The following is a 17,490-nucleotide window of genomic DNA, read 5'->3' on the forward strand; positions in this document are numbered from 1 at the left end:
GGTCCAGTTACACTACCACTGTGCCACCATCTGGCCCAACACGCCATGGGCTCACACACCATACACTATAAATAAAAGGTCTTTCGCTGTTGTTTTTCTACCAATGTCTTTCATTGTTGGTGCTGAAATGAGCTAGCATTGCTGGCTCATGGTGAAACTCAACGTGATTCTACATTATAGTCACTTATACCTTCTCACATACTATCTGTTCCTCACAGAGTCCTGCAGCAGGGACAGAGGCGTTAATTACTACACATGCATTCTCTCAATGAGCACCCTGAGGACTTCTAAGACTTGTTGGGTATCACAAAGGTGCTTCTCAGACCAATGAACACCAGTTCTAAGCATATTCTTTCTTCAATACCCTGACAGAATTGGAAGCTGGAAAGTATTCTGGAGTTCATCTGGCCCATGGCCACCTCAGAGATTGAGGAAAAGACAATACATGACCTAGTCTGAGCCCTGGACAAAGGTTCTCACCATGTAGAGACCCAGAACTTCTGGGTCCTTCCCCAGTGTAATAGAAAGGAGAAACATTTCAAAGACAGGCCTAGGTTTAGACTCTAGTTCCAAAACACATTTTACCTCTGATCTTGTGCAAGTTTCCAGGACTTCTTTAAATTTCAGTTCCTCACCTCTAAGTGAGAATACTAGTACCTACTTTACACAGCTATAAAGATGAGAAGAGATGAGGGATGTGGGTGCTTGGTACATCACTGTCTAGCACATAATATTTCTTTCCCCTCTTTCCAATTCATCATTTATGTAATAATATCTATCTTTCAAATTCTGTATTATAAACAAAATGTATGGAATTTAATTGACTGTTTGAATTTTTCATGATCTATAGCCATTTTCATCAAAATACTACTCAAAACATTAAAACTATTTTTAATATAACTTACAAGTTTTCAAATATAAGTCAAAACCCACAGCAGAGAACAGTAGGTAGCCTGGTGGTTAATAAGGTGCTGACTCCCACATGGCTGACTGTGGTTCATGTTGCAGATCTGGTGGCTTGAAAATCACGCCAGGCATGGATGTGTACATTCCCAAAATCCTAGGAGGAGAATAGAGAAGAAGGGATTGTGGTGTGGCCATCCCCCAAGGGGGTGATATCTCATTTTCCCCTCTCTCTGTATCTCTCTGGCAAGCATATGCATCCTATGGCAAAAACAAACAAAAACTTGAGGGGAAAAAAACCTGTAAAGTGATCTGCTCTGGCAAATACATCTGTCAGAACTTTAGTTTATTTTCTTTATTTATATATGTATCTGTATGTGCATATATAGATCTCTGTCTCTCTATATATTTATATAGATATAGATATATTTTTGCCATAGGGCCTGTGCATGCTGGAGAGATAGCAAGAGACAGAGAGATGGAAAATGAGAAATCACCCCTTGGGGGGATAGTATGCTAGAACCCCTCAAATCTTCTCTCAGGATTCTAGATATGCATAGACACATGCCTAGCGTGTTTTTCAAGTCATCAGGTCTGGGACTGGAACCATGGAATTGGCCATGTGGAATCCAGCACTGTAATAACCATGGTACCTGCTGGCCCATGTACTTTCTATATTTTCTAAAAAATAATTATTTATTTAATTTTATGTATTCATTCATCTTTTTATCTTTTCATTTTATTTTATTAACATTTTTTAAATACAAAATATGTTTATTGGGATGGCTTCCCACTCATCTTAAGTCAGGATGCTTTTAGTGCTGCGTCCTCCTGAAGGAACATCCTTCTGTAAGCCTCATTTTCCTCCTGTAGGCTGGCAGAGGACAGTGGAGCAGCCAACGCACAAAACTGCCATTTGTATATGGCTAAAGATGGTGGTGATTTTATAGTATCCTGGGCACTTCACATCCAGGAAGTAGGAATTTGGGCTCTGCACCAGGCGCTTCTTGTGTTTCCTCTTCTCCTCCTCTGGAGAGGGATGAAGGAGGTCCTTTGCGAGAGGCATATTCTCATGGGGAGGTCGTCACCGCCAGAAAAGCTCATTCATTTATTTTAATTTGATCAGAGAGAGAGAGAGAAAGTGAGAAAGCAAGCCATCGGGTCCAGGACCTGAACTGTGGTCAGCCACGTGGGAGTGTCCAGCACCATAACCACCATGCCACCTGCTGGTGCCTCTATTTTTTTTTTAAGAATTATTTATTTAATTTATTTATTTATTCATTCATTTATTTTAATTTGAATAGAGAGAGACAGAGAGAGACAGAGAGAGAGAGCGAAAGCTACCAGGTCTGAGATTCAAACCATGGACAGCCATGTGGGAGTGTCCAGCACCTTAAGCATCACTGACTGAAACTGGCTGTTTCTAATGGCTTTTTGTCCAATGTTCACTGACTTGGAAATTCTCCCATTCACATACACAGATATATATGGACACAAGCCAACAGGCATAAACCCAGGTTATGAGGGTCACTCACTATGGCCATGGCACAGTCAGCACAATCAGTGATGCCTTCCGCATGTTAGCTGCAACTCCACTCTGGCCTCCGGTCATTTCCAACATGCCAGTGAGCCTTAAGTCATCAATGTGTTCCCACACCTTAGTTGAAAACCACTTATTCTGGAAGGGGAAGTTTTTTTTTTTATAAGAATTATTTATTATATTTTATTTATAATTATCTAATTTTGGATAGGATATGTGCACCTACCAGAGACAGAGAGAGAGAGAGAGAGAGAACAAGATGCCACATCCAGGACACAAACTGTAGTCAGCCATGTGGGAGTCCAGTACCTTAACCACCATGCCACCTGCTGGAGTGGGATTTTTTTTTTTTTTACAATGAAAATGTACACAGAATCCCAAAGGATAAAAAAAGATAAAACCCATATTTAGTTAAAATAAAATTGTTTAATGAGTGAAAATTCTCATTAAGGAGAAATTAGAAAGTGATGCTTTTTTTGTTTTAACTTTATTTATTCATTCATTAATTCAGAGGGATGAGAGAGAGAAAGAGAGAGAGAGAAAGTGAGAAAGCAAGCCATCAGGTCTGGGACTCGAAGGGCAGTTGGCCATGTGGAAATCCAGTGCCCTTAACTACCATGCCACCTGCTGGCCCCCAAAAATGATGTATTTTGATAAATATTAAAATCTGACAGTTTTTGTTATATTGGGAGCAGCAATTTATCTTACATTTTGTTTCATTTAGAGAATATAAAAGAATCTGGAACCAATGAAATTCACAGTTATAAATAGAATGAGGGCCAGCAGGTGGTGTGGTGGCTAAGGTGCTGGATTCACACATGGCTAACTGCAATTCGAGTCCCAAACCTGGTGACTTGAAAATCACGCCAGGCATGTGTACAAAATCCAGAGAGAGGAAAGGAGGAAAAGGAATTGAAGCATGGTCATCCCTTCTGAGGGGCAAGTTCTCACATTCCCTCTCTCTCTCTGTCTCTCTCTAGTGAGCACATATGCCCTATGGCAAAAACTTAAAAAGAAAACAAAACAAAACAAAACTAGTAAAAATATTTAACAGCAATGTCAAAACCCTCTTCCATTAGAATAGTCAGATTATCTCTGGATAGAGAAGCTGAGTATTAAAACAATCTAGATTTTTACTGGGTGGGAGGGTATAAAGGAACCAGTGTTCAAAATATTCTCTATCTTGATCTATATGAAGGTTTCATGGGTATATTAAAAAAGGAAAAAGGGCATTGAACTATACACTTATAATACTTACACTGAACAATGTAAATGTCATATTTTAATAATAAAATGATGACCCAGAAGTTTGGAAAAGAGTAATGGAAATTTCTGTTTCAAAGACATTTCAAAGACACAGAAACTTAATTAATACATGTTTCTAACAAGTGTATATTATCTATTATTATCAGAAACATTAAAAAATGAGGACTAAATTATTTCTTATACATTGTCATGGCCACACATGCTAAACCTTCACTTGTCATTGTCTGAGGGACGCTAGGCTGCAGTGAGGGCACATGCTGAACACATGTGCCTAACTCTGCCTGACATTTAATTGAGTCTGGCACATGCGTGCTCTAGCAACGTATTCCACCGTGCAACTTTATGTGAGTGGACATCTGCAGGCATGAATTTGGAAAGAACTAGTATAAAGTGACAACCTTTCTAACCAATGGTATATAATGAAAAGAGTGATAACAGGAGGCTGCCACAACTAACATTTATTGTGGATTTACCACATTTCAGACACTATAATCAAGTTCTTGCATTCACCACCTCAAGAATAGCATTCATGGGAATTTTAAACATGTGAACAGAGACGGTAGATCTCTTTTGCCATCTGCCCTCAAATGAAATAACCTGATAATAAAAATTAATACATTTGTAAGCTCTATGTTTGTATCAATGTTGATAAATTCACTTATTGATATAATTGACATTTTAAAAATAATGTACTAAAATGAACCCTAAACACTTTGGGATTCTATGACATCAGAGTCCCAAATCTTAGGTCTCTATGGTATCATTTTGAAAAGCATCTTTGAAACCCTTTTTCTGAAACCAAATGCTCATCTCCTCATTCTAAGAGCTTGTTTATAGCCAACAATCTCCTTTGTTAGTCTACAACAGTTAATAAGTTTGGAACTATAAATGAATTTCCTGGATCAAGACTCTCTTCCTTAACAATGGTTGTTTTGAAGATTAATATTGTTCACAAGTAAACTTCTTGATTCTTTGTATTGCATCTCTGATAAATCATCTATTATCATTTTAGTAAATCTTATTTAATTGTTTTATTATGAAACTATGAACTCCAACTCTTACTCGATTATTTAAATAGAAGTAATTGATTATTCAAAAACAATACGTAAATGCAAAGCACACTGTGCTAAATCACAGTGTATTTATATACACACAGACGCCCCTACTTCATGTGATGCTATCATCCCAGACACGGTCCCCATGCGTCACAGGAGTTGAGTGGAAACACAAACCTCAAATTGCACAATTAAATAGGAAAAGACACTCGATTGTTAATGAGAAGTTCTATCTACTGAAGAAGGTTCCAGTCTTTCAAGTACATTGATTGATGACGCGTTAGATAACAAACTTTCTTAGGACCTGAGAGATAATTTAGCTCAAATTTGTTGTTCTGGTTGGAAAAAGAGGAAGGGCCACTGAAGTGAGGTGATTTGGTCCAGATCCCCCATCTGGCAGAGATAGAGCAGAAGCACCTCATGAGCCACTGTAGAGATCCTTCACCAATGCCTCAGTCTGTCTTTGAGTTATAACAGAATACCACAAACTGGGCCACATACAATCAATAGAAGTGTAGATGGCTCATGGTGGTGGAGGCTGAGACATCCAAGAGCATGGTGCTGGCATCTGGTGAGGGCCCTCCTGTTACATTATCCCACCTCAGAAGGCTGATGAGCAAGTGAAAGGTCAAAGTAGAGAAAGGGGCAGAAGTCCACTGATAACTAACCTACTCCCATAATAATGGCCTTAATCCATTCATGAGTGCTGAGATCTCAACATCTTTAAAGGTCCCACCTCAATATAGTCCCAACGGCACTTCCTGCAATTTCAATATGAGTTTTGGTGGGGACATTCAAACCACAGCAATCACATATTGGAATAGCCTTTTTAAAAATTCAAACAAAGGACCAGGTGGCGGCACAACAGGGAGTGAAACACAACTAGTTGAGAGACTGACTCACATGGAGAGGTTTCATTTTGCGTCTGGAGACCTCCCTGAGTACACAGGACATGTATAGCCCATGATCATGGCATCAAGACCCCGTTTAAGGTGATGTCTCTCTCTCGGTCATGGAAGAAAGAAATAAACTTAAAAAAAAAAATAGGGAACAGCAGGTGATGTGGTTGGGGTGCTGGACTCCATGTGACCAACTGCAGTTCAAATCCCAGACCTGGCAGCTTGTTTTCTCACTCCTCTACTCAACCCATATCTCTCTGGTGAGCATGCATGCCCTATAGCAAATAAAAAAATAACAACAATAGTAAATAAAATTAAAGAAATAATTCTTTTAAAAAATGAGCATACACACCTATGAATACATTTAGTAAAGAAAATATCCAACATTTATATGTCAAGTCCTCTCTCCTTACATATATATTCCTGTTGAAACACAGTTCATCCCTGCCTGTTATCTGATAATATTCTAAAAACAACTTTGAAAATATGGCTAAGTTCCCTTTCTCCTGATAAATTAATTACAAAAACTTTAATTCTTCTTAGTAGACAGTAGGCCATTCTATCCTCTATATCACCTTCGATTCCTTCCTTCCTTCCTTTCATCTCTTACTTTCTTTTATGTTTTTAACTTGCCAAAGGGCATATGCACTCATCAGTGACAGAAAAAGGGAAAGTGAAAAATATCTCCATGGTGGATGACCATGCCATAATCCCTTCTCCTCCATTTCTCCCCTTTTTGGGGAATTCTGGATAGAGAGACTCAGGAGCCCTGCAATGTTTGTCAAGCTGCTGGTTTTGAATAAAGAGACACATGCACTCTGTATGCTTTTCAAGCCGCTGGGTCTAGGACTAGAACTGCACTGTCGACCATGTGGGATCTAGTCACCTTAACCACCACAGCACTGCTGGCTCCACATTTTCTTTTTTTTTTTTTCTTTTTTTTGAGAGATTTTTGCTATAGGGCGCATGCGCTCGCCGGACAGACAGAGAGAGATATAGAGACAGAAAGTGAGAAATCACCCCCCAGGGGGGAAGGTCATGCCGCAATCCCTTCTCCTCCATTCTCCTCTCAGGATCTTGGGCACGCACGCATACATGCCCGGCGTGAGTTTTAAGCCACCGGGTCCAGGACGTGAACCGTGGTCGACTACGTGGAAGTCCAGCGACATAGCCATTACGCTAACTGCTGGTTCCCCACATTTTCTTTCTTTTAAGGGTATTTTCAGTAGAATGCAAGGATCATGAAAGAATGTTTAGATTAACTTGTCCCTATGCTTGTTGATTGTCTTTTTAACTAGCCCAGAAAATTAAAAATGATTACATTAATGAACTGACTAGATTGTTACATACTCTGTGCATGGGATGTCTGACCCCAGGCTTAGGAAAGTGGAGATGGGACTGCGGCATGGACATCCTCCTGGTGGGACTGATGTCTCACTTTCTCTCTTCCTCTGTCTCTTGTGGCAGAAAAACCTTAAAACAAAAACCCAGCAGCAATTGGTAAATGTGCCTCTTTGTACCCCCTGCCTCACAGGCACAGCCAGGGAATAACTATTCTTCTCTATTTCATCATGACGGTGGCAAAATCAACAAAGTCTAGAACTTAAAAGCAACAGAGTTGTTAAAAAGAAAGTTGCAATTACAATTATTATTAAGTCAAAATTGGGAAGACACATGGGTCAATCTTGAATCTGCTTTTCCCTGTGATAAAGGTGATTTCGCCTGATTCATGCAGACTTTTGATTCTAGATGCTCAATACATGTGAGCTTCCTCTGTGAAAGATAGCAGAAAAGACTATTACATGATGCATGAAAAAACTCTGATTCATTGGAAAGTGTCTTTGAATACAAATGTCCAAGTTATTCTGGTAAAGAAAAAAAATGTACTAATTCCTAGCATGTTAAAGATGGCATTCTCTACATATCTCCTCCACAATCCTAGCATGGCAGCTCACATATGGTAAAATCTTAATAAGCACTAAATGAATGAAAGAGAAGAATCAAGTAATCCCTGTTGATTTCTCATGTCATTATGTACAACGGTGCATTCACTCAATGTGATATGGTAGGAATCTCTGGAAGAATCTGTTTATCTACAATTTTGATTTTACGATCTTAGTTCTGTTCAGTATAAACAAGTTACTTATGTAGTATCTGGGTGCTTTACAAGCACAGGGATCTGGAAGTTACTTAAGAGACCCTTTTTCTTCAAATGGTAAGATATGAGAAGGTTAGAAGCTATAAAATCTTGCTGAGAGAGCAAATAAATGGGCTATTGCAAAAAGAAAAGCTTATTTTCTCATCAGAGTGAACTGGATTCAACCTATGCTTTAGGCTTATAGCTTACAAATATTTATTCATGTTTGAAGTTCAAAGATCAAAGTAAGGAAGGGGAATTGCCAAATTCATGTGCCTAAGTCAACAAAGCTGTTGGACCTAGGATAAAAATTAAACAGAAAGGAGGACATAAAACTGGCTTTGGGGGACCAGCAGGTGGCGTGTTGGTTAGGGTGCTGCACACTCCCATGTGGCTGACCAGTTTGAGTCTCAGATCTGGTGGCTTACTTTCTCACTTTCTCTTTCTCTCTCTGGTCAAATTAAAAAAGGAAAGAAAGAAAGGAAGGAAAGGAAAGGAGAGGAGAGGAGAGGAGAGGAGAGGAGAGGAGAGGAGAGGGGAAAGGGGAAAGGGGAAAGGGGAAAGGGGAAAGGATAAAGGCAAGGCAAGGCAAGGGAGGAGGGGAGGAAGGGAGGAAGGGAGGGAGGAAAGAAAGAAAGAAAGACAGACAGACAGAAAGAAAGAAAGGAAGAAAGAAAGAAGGAAATTAAATAATTCTTAAAAAAAACCCTCACTCTAGCATAAATTTGGGCTTTAAAAAGTCTATTTTAGATACATACTATTTTATAATTGCTGCCTTTATTTAGATAATGCATTTGTCCAAATAAAATCAGATAACAAAATTTGCTTTACACATATAGACAAATACATGTAATTAAAACATTTTTCAAACACAATTATTTGAAGAATTGTCTCAAACTTTCTCTTTCTCTAGGTATATCTCCAGCCTATAGAAATGACCATCACTAGTCTGTCATTCTTGTTTTTCTCATCTCTCTACAGCTCCATTTCTGCATTTGCTTCCTCAAATCTTACATTCTTAGTCAATTAGCACTCATGATTACCTCCTACTGAGATGCTGAATGCCTCTCATTTCTAATTCTCCCTGAATCTCAAATAAATAGGACCAATTTTCCTGGTCCTTCTGGAAGCCTCCCTTAGCCCTCTGATGAAATCTTTCCCTTCATCTGCATCCTCATGGCAGAGCTTAGTCCAAAACTGGGTCCTTGGTATTCTGTTCCTTTGAATGTAACAGTCTTAAGACTTAAATAATCACTAGAAGATCTGGGACTGGCAGGCAGCATGGTGGCTGGTGTGATGGATTCCCACATGGCTGACCATGGCTTGAGTCCCAGACCTGGTGGCTTGCTTTCTCACATTTCCTCTCTCTCAAACTTTCTGTCTCTCTCTGGTCAAATAAAAAAAAAATAATAATAATGATGAATAAAATAATCACAAAAATAATCACAAGAAGTTCTTAAAAAAAAAAAAAAAGGACTATCAATGCCCAAGGTAGTTGAAGATATGAAGGAAATGTAACTCCTGTACACTGCTGGGATGAGGAGCCTATGTAAAAAGATACAACTACTTGATTTCATTTCTTTTAACAATCATTTTATTTATTTATTTAAATTTGACCAGAAAGGGACAAAATGAGAGAGACAGAGAAAGAAAGGGAAAGTAAGAAAGCAAGTCGCCAGGTCCAAGACTTGAACTGTGGTTGGCCATGTGGAAATCCAGCACTTTTAACCACCAGGCTACCTGCTGGTCCCAACTGCTCGATTTCTTATAAAGATAGAAACACATCTACCTTTGACCCAGCAATTACTCTCAGTCAGTATTTATCTAAGAGAAATGAAAACATATGTTCACAGAAGAGTTACATGAAAACATTCATACAGTCTTAACATAGCAGTCCCAAACTAAAAGCAATCCAAATGTTCATCAGGAATGGAGTGGATAAGCAAATCATGTTACAGCCACAATGAGCATGATTTACTGCAGTAATATATAATGCAATAATATGCAGCAATATGTAATGATCTCGAAAACATTACATTCAATGAAAGACGTATCAAGGATACGTCTTTCGTAAGTCTATTAATGAAGATTTAGAAACAACTGGTGTAGCAGATGTCAGAAATTGGCTCTCTGGGGTTGAGAGCAGGCAGGGCATTTACTGGAAAGGTGAATAAGGCAACCAGGGTGATGAAAATGTTCCTAGATTGTGGAACTGGCACAATTGTTAAACTCTTTAAACTGAACCCTTAAAATAAGAGTATTTTTATTATTATGTAATACTTCAAAAATAAGAACAAAGCCCAGCCTCCTCAGTGGTGCAGTCAGTAGCGTACTGAAGTGCAGTGCTGAAAGTCACGTGGTCCAAAATGGAATTTGGATCCTTGGCCCAGGGAACCTGAAACGTACCAGGTGCATGGGTGCCCAAGATGCTGATGAACTTGGGGGGGCTGAGAGAAGTGGATCACAGAGTGGCAACTTCCCAACAAAAGTACTTCCTCATCCTCTCTCTTATGTGTATGTGCTATCACGAATAAAATAAATAAATTTAAAAATGAAAGAAATTAATAAAACCCTCAATAATCACTTTGTCTTTTTTTTGGGAGGGGAGAGGTTTTTGCTATAGGGAGCGTGTGCTCACCAGAAAGAGAGAGACAGAGAGACAGAAAGCGAGAAATCACCCCCCAGAGGGGATGGTCATGCGCCACAATCCCTTCTCCTCCATTCTTCTCTCGAGATCTTGGGCACGCACGCACATGTGCCCTGCATGAGTTTAAGCCACCAGGTCTGGTACTCGAACCACGGTCGACTACATGGGTGTCCAGCAACATAGCCATTACACCAACTGCTGGTCCCTCAATAATCAAGTGTTAAGCCACTGACTCCCTTCAGTATTTCCAATCCTTCCTGATCAGTTCTAGTTCTAGTTCTAGTTCTAATCTCCAGAAGCCAACTGGGGAGCTCCATTGAGATGTTTCATTATATCAATTTCCTTCCCCTACTACCACTAAAATATGTTATTCATTTCAAAGACATGACCATTCCTCCTTCATCTTATTATTTAGAGGCTAGTCTTCACCAAAACCATCGACTCTTCCTTTAAAATATGAATCACAAATTTCTCAAGATAAAAAGCTTGAAGAACACTGTAACATGTAGTGGAAAGAATATTTGATTTGATATCGTCTCATCACCCCTTATTAGTTATTTGACATCAGCTAAGTCACTTTCATTTCCTGAGTGTTTTCTCATCTGTAAAATAAGAATCCATTCATGGGTATATTAAGGAACACTGTGAGACACTTAAGTAAAAATAAATTGATAATTATAAAGCATTATATTTTTAACACAACACTTAGGATTGTTGTTATTGATACTTGTTCAAAAGCTACCATCAGAGTCCTGGCTCAGGCCTCTGAACTACTTCAATAACTTCCGATATAGCCTTCCTGATTTTTTTTCTTGGCATGTGACCAAACCCTTGCTCATTTTTATGACTAAGACTTCACCAAATGATTTCTGTAAAAACACTAGCATTAAATCTTTATCTTTTAAAGTCATATGTGACAAGTTTTATGAAAATCCTGTATTTGTTTAAAAGAAGCTGGCAGCCTGGAAGCTTTGATAGAAATACAGGACTAAAAAGCCAAAGCTAAAGCCCTTACTAGAGAAATGTATTTTTTAAAAGTCATGCAGATTTACATTCATAAAGGGATTACACACTTTTAGTTCAATAAATATTTTGGGGTATTTTGTTGAATAATCTCCAGTTCTGTTGGATAGTCTCCCATTATAAAACCTCTACAGGTTACTGACTTTACTTGGATAATAAACCTCATAAAAATGGTAGTGAAAAATTAATATTTTAACCCCAGAATATAATCTGTGCAACACAAGATTATAAGAGGATAGTTTAATTTGTTGAGTGAAAAAAAGTCAATTTTTCTTTCCTTTTTTTCTTTACTTATTTTACTTTATTCTTTTTTCTCATTTTTACATTAAGCCCCTGCGTATCTTTACAACATTGAAAATGAATTTTCTGAGCATGAATAACCTGTTATTTCAGTTAAAAAATATTATACACATTGTCATTATTAGATAATTTTCCATTTTTTTTGTCTGCTGAATTACTTTTTCCTCCGATTCCCTCTCTCAACCGCCATTTTCCACCCTGTTCCTGAAATGTCTCTGGTGAAGACATTTGTTGTGCATGCTTTTATGCCTTTCAATATTTCAGTTTCTGCCATAGAGTGCAGACATTCAGTATATGTTTTTTTAAATAATTATTTATTTTATTTTATTTATTCATTCATTTATTTTTTAGTTTGACAAGGGAGAGAGACAGAGGGTAACAGTGAGAAAGAAAGGAAGTGAGAAAGTAAGCCACCAGATTCAGGACTTGAACACTGGTCGGCCATGTGGGAGTGTCCAGTGCCTTAACCACCACACCACCTGCTGGTCACTGACATTCAGTCTATGTTAAGTGGTGACATACAAAGCTTCTCTTTCACAGTCTTGCTTGCTTTACTTAATAATAAATCTTCCATATTTGTCCACTTTCTATCAAATACCAGGGTCTCAATTCTTTATAATGGCTGAGTAGTATTTCATAGTATGTATATGCTATACTTTTTCAATTCACTTATCTGTTCTTGGACATCTGGGTTGATGCTATGTTTTAGCAATTGTGAATAATGCTGCAATAATCATAGATGTGCAAATATTTTTCTGACTGACTGCATTCTTGTCCTGTAGATACCCAGGAGTGGAATTGCTGGATCATGTGGTAGTTCTATCTGCAGGTCTTCTGGGAGTTATATCTGTAGGTCTTTGACGAACCTCCATACTGTCATCCACAGTGGCTATAGTAGTTAGCATTCTCACCAAAAGTGAGAGAGAATTCCCTTTTCACCAGTCTTGCAAGCACTTATCATTTTTGGGTTTTATTTAATTTTAGCCATTCTGACTGGGGTTAAATGGTATCCCATTGTGGTTTTGATTTGCACCTCTATTATGATAAGGGATGTTGAACATTTTTTTCATATGGTTTTTGGCTGTTCTTATGTCTTCCTTGGAGAGTTGTCTGTTCAGCTCCCTTGCCCATCTTTGAAATAGACTGATTATTTTTTTCTGGATAAGCTGCTTGAATTTCCTGTATATTTTGGTTATCAGTTCCTTACCCAAGGGTGCATTTGTAAATATATTCTCCCATTCTGAGGGTTGTCTCTGCACTCTAATTACAGTTTGTTTTGCTGTGCAGAAGCTTAACCTGAAGTAATCCCACTTGTCTATTTTGGGGATTATTGCCTGGGTTTTTGGGGTCTTATTTAAGAAGTCTTTGCCTGCTCCAATGTCTCTAAGAATTTCCCCTGTGTTTTCCACTAGTAGTTTTATGGTTTGAGATTTCCAATCCATTTTGAGTTAATTTTTGTGAATGGTGAGAGATAGGGGTCTAGTTTAATTTTTCTGCAGGTGAATATCCAGTTTTTCTAGCACAGTTTGCTGAAGAGATATTCTTTTCCACACTGGATTATCTGGTGCCCTTTGTCAAAAATCAGCTGGCTGTATGTTTTGGGCTTTATTTCTGGGGGCTCTATTCTTTTCCATTGGTCTACATTCCTGTTTTTGCACCAATTTCATGCTGTTTTGATTATCACAGCTTTGTAATATATTTTGGGGCGAGGTAGTGAGATGCCTCCTGATCCCCTCTTTTTGCACAGTATTGCTTTGGCAATACAAAGTCTTTTATGAATCCAGATAATTCTATGATTTTTTTTCATCTAAATCTGTGATGAATATCTCTCATAACAATGACTGGAATTGCATTACATCTGTAGACTAATTTGGGTACAACTGACATTTTGATTATATTAATTTTTCCCATCCAGGAACATGGGATGTCTTTCCACTTTCTGGTGTCATTTTATATTTCTTTTTTTTTAGTTTTTCATACTTTTACTTGTAGAGGTCTTTGAGTTCTTTGGTTAGATTTATTCTGAGGTATCTTATACTTTTTTGTGGCTATTGTAAAAAGGATTTTCTTCCATTCTATGTCAGTCTGTTTATTATTGGTGTACAGAAATGCTCTAAATTTTTGTAGGTTGATTTTGTATCCTGCCACTTCCATTGTAAGCATTTATCTAATTAATTTTATTGCATTTTCTTTTACTTTTTTTTTTTCTTTCCATTTTGCAAGAGGACACATGTACTTGCCAGGGAAACACAGACAAAAAGAAAGAGTGAGAGAAAGAAAGTAAAAAAGTAACCCCCATGGGGGGGTGGTCATACCACAATCCCTTCTCCTCCATTTCTCTTTTTTGGGATTTTTGGCATGCAGGCACATGTGCTAATAAGCATTTTTTTTTTTTTTTGAGAGGTTTTTCGCTATAAGGCGCATGCGCTCGCCAGACAGACAGAGGGAGACAGAGAGACAGAAAGCGAGAAATCATCCCCCAGGAGGGATGGTCACACCGCAATCCCTTCTCCTCCATTCTCCTCTCGGGATCTTGGGCACGCACGCACACGAGCCCGGCGTGAGTTTTAAGCCACCGCATCTGGGACGCGAACTGCGGTCAACTACGTGGGAGTCCAGCAACATAGCCATTACGCTAACTGCTGGTTCCCAATAAGCATGTTTTTTAAGCCACTGAGTCTGGGACTGGAACCATGGATTTGGCCATATGAATTACAAGCACTTTGACCACCAGCACCAGTGCTGGCCTGCATTTTCATTCTACCCATTAAGAAAGGGTTTTCTGGGGACAGCAGGTGGAGTGGTGGTTAAAGCACTGAATACCCACATAGCCAACTGTGGCTCAAGTTCTGAACCTGCGGCTTGAGGATTACACCGGGCATGTGTGTGTGCTGGCTCAAAATCCTGAAAGAAAAATGGAGTTTAAGAAGGGATTACAGCATGGGCATCACCCTTGAAGGCTCATTTTTCACATTCCTTCTGTCTTTCTCTGGTAAATGCACGACCCCTATTGCCAAAGAAAGGTTTATCTAGATATTCAATTAAAATTAGTTCTATATTTGCATCAGAAGAAACATTTTTATGTTTCCCTCACTTGTAATAGTGCCTACAGATACAAAATAAAATGATGGATTCAAATTTTTCCAAAACACCTTCTGTTAAATGGTCAAAAAATTTTAACCCAAAGATTTTATTTTCAATTCCTTTAGTTTAAATTTTGTATTTTATTTTACTTATTTATTTATTTTCACTATGGTAGTCCACAGCTGTTATAATTCTAGCAATTGTGTGTGGGGGGGAATAGCTGCTGTTGTTTTTTGTTATTCTGTATACATAAGAGTTTAATCAATGTCAACTTGAGGTTAAAGACTAAACACAACTACATTTCTGATTTTGTTTATTCAGGTAGAATAAGCCTCTTGTGAAGCTCTCTATTTTAGAAAAAACACTCTATTGTACTTGGCAAAACAAAGCAGCATTTCTGATAAATATAAACCGTACAGATAAGGATTTACAATATGAAATCAAGACACAACAAATGTATGTGCTATTACTGCTTTAGTAAAGTATGTTAAGTGAATCTAGGGAAAAGAATTTATGACAATGGATAGAACCATCTACAGATTTTATAAGAGAACAAGACTAAAATTTGTTAAGACTCAGATAATTAGACTAGAAAACTTGGTAAATTCATTCATTTGAATTGTTTATATAAATGGTCTTTCTTTGGGCCAGCCCCAGGACCATGTAGATAAAGGCGCTGGATCGCACATGGCCAACCATGTGCTCGAACTCCCCACCATGGCACAAAACACACCAGACACATGCCCCTGCATGCCCCAAATCCAGATGAGGTGGAAAAATGGAGAAGGGACTGCGATATGATCACATCCTATGGATGGGGGCATGCTTCTGCTCTCTCTGGCAAGTGCAAGTGCTCTTGGGCAAAGTAAAATGAATAAGTACATTTATAGACATTTTTTAAAGAGTTTTTTTTTTTTTTTTTTAAATATGGGTACATTAGCGAGCTTACTGTCTCACACATGTGCTTTCTTTTTCTAATTTTCCCAGAAGGTGCAGGCATTCACCAGAGAAAGAGAAAGAAGGAAAATGAGAAAGAACTTCTGTGGGGGGTGGCCATGCTATAATTCTTTCTCTTCAATTTCTCCTTTGGAGATTTTGGGTTGCATGCATATGTGCCCAGCATGCTCCTCAAGTCTCCGTGTCCAAGACTACAAGTGGGTGTTTGGTCACATGGGATCCAGTTGTCTTAACTACCATGCCATTGGCTGGCCCCAGTCATCATTCGTGATGTCATCTCTATGGGTGGTACATATCATCGTGCTTAAACTATTAACAAAGAACCAGACTTTTGTTTACAAATATTTTTTGACTTAGTTTAAAAGTTAGGTTGATAAAGATCATTTTAGCTAAGAATTTTTAATTATTTTTAAAGCATTAAGGTAAAGTGTCAGTTTCTATATATTAGATATCCTGTTTGACAAGAAGGAATAAAAGTACACCAATGATATACCAGATAGTTTTAAAACTAAACTTTGGGAGGATTTTATTTTATTCGAGAAGCTAAAATTTGAAATTCTTTCCCCTACACTCGTAACTTTGCAGAAGACTAATCAGGAATAGGCTCAAAATTTGTTGGCATTTTTGACTATACTGACTGCATATGATTTGGGATTGAATTTTTAGAAGCTATGACATATGATGTATTAGATTTTAAATGGCCAATGATCCTTGGCCATGTGCTAGAGAAAACAAGTGACAAAATGTATTGCAGATGGCCATGTACAATGTCAACCTGGTAAGGAAGTACTCTTATCTAACTATCTTTTTCTGTTTATATCTGATTTTTCTACATAGCACAGACTCTCTCTGAAAATACATTCTTCAATTTTTTACTTTCATTTGGTACACATAAGTAAATGTACTCAGTGAGATTCAAATGTGTGGGAACGTGACATAAATTAAGGGAAAATTATGGTACAATGGCTATAACTCGAATAATAAGAATAAAGAGTATCTAGAGAATCTGACTGGAATAGAAAAGCTTGTATCCTGGTGAATTGGGTTAATTTCAAGAATATCACTGTATGGTTTTCTATCATGAGTGTTCTCATGGACTATATTAATAAATGAAGCAGTGATGAATAGTTCTGGGAACTTGTAGTGAAACTTATTAATATTTCAACATTATAGCTGAGTATCTATGTCAACACACATAAAAAATGCATTAGAAATGACTACCTACACTCCCTAGTTACACCCATTAAGAATATATGTATATGAGAAATAGAAATGATGTACATAAATCTGCAAAGTGATTATAGGAAGAACATACATATCATAAGAAAAACACTAAATGAAGATTTCATATAGAAAAGTCTATCAAACAACTGAAGGCAAATTAATACTTGAAATTGGACTGCAGAATACTTTTTGACCTCAGGAAATACCATTACATTTTAAAGTCAATTCTTAGAAATGACAAAAAAAAATTAAACATAATTTAAAAGTAGTGAAAAATAAAGAACCACTATCAACTAAAAGTGGCTCATCAATCCTACCCATGGGATAATTTTGGAATTTGCTACTTAAAACAGAAACATTGACTTTAAAAAGTTTAATTTTTATTTTTAAAGTGATCACCAACAAGTACTAAATTCACAATAGAATGAGGCATGATAGCTTAAAAAAATAAGTCA

At 37.7% G+C, this 17,490-nt stretch overlaps 2 protein-coding genes across 7 annotated transcripts in view; both read right to left on the reverse strand.

The window, feature by feature from the left end:
- KLF12 (KLF transcription factor 12) overlaps positions 1-17,490 on the reverse strand; it is a 514,190-nt gene that overhangs the window by 116,083 nt on the left and 380,617 nt on the right. The window lies entirely within an intron of this gene.
- LOC114008997 (40S ribosomal protein S27-like) lies at positions 1,689-1,980 on the reverse strand. Its single transcript, XM_027774410.1, has one exon. It carries the CDS (start codon positions 1,967-1,969, stop codon positions 1,760-1,762), a length of 210 nt encoding a protein of 69 aa, XP_027630211.1. The 5' UTR covers positions 1,970-1,980; the 3' UTR covers positions 1,689-1,759.

Source organism: Tupaia chinensis, unplaced genomic scaffold, assembly GCF_000334495.1.
Source record: "Tupaia chinensis unplaced genomic scaffold, TupChi_1.0 Scaffold000004_1, whole genome shotgun sequence".
In the NCBI taxonomy this organism is placed as follows: domain Eukaryota; kingdom Metazoa; phylum Chordata; class Mammalia; order Scandentia; family Tupaiidae; genus Tupaia; species Tupaia belangeri.

Bases quoted from the DNA above. Each gene is read 5' to 3' on its own strand.
- LOC114008997 (XM_027774410.1), bottom strand. From the start codon at position 1,969: ATGCCTCTCGCAAAGGACCTCCTTCATCCCTCTCCAGAGGAGGAGAAG.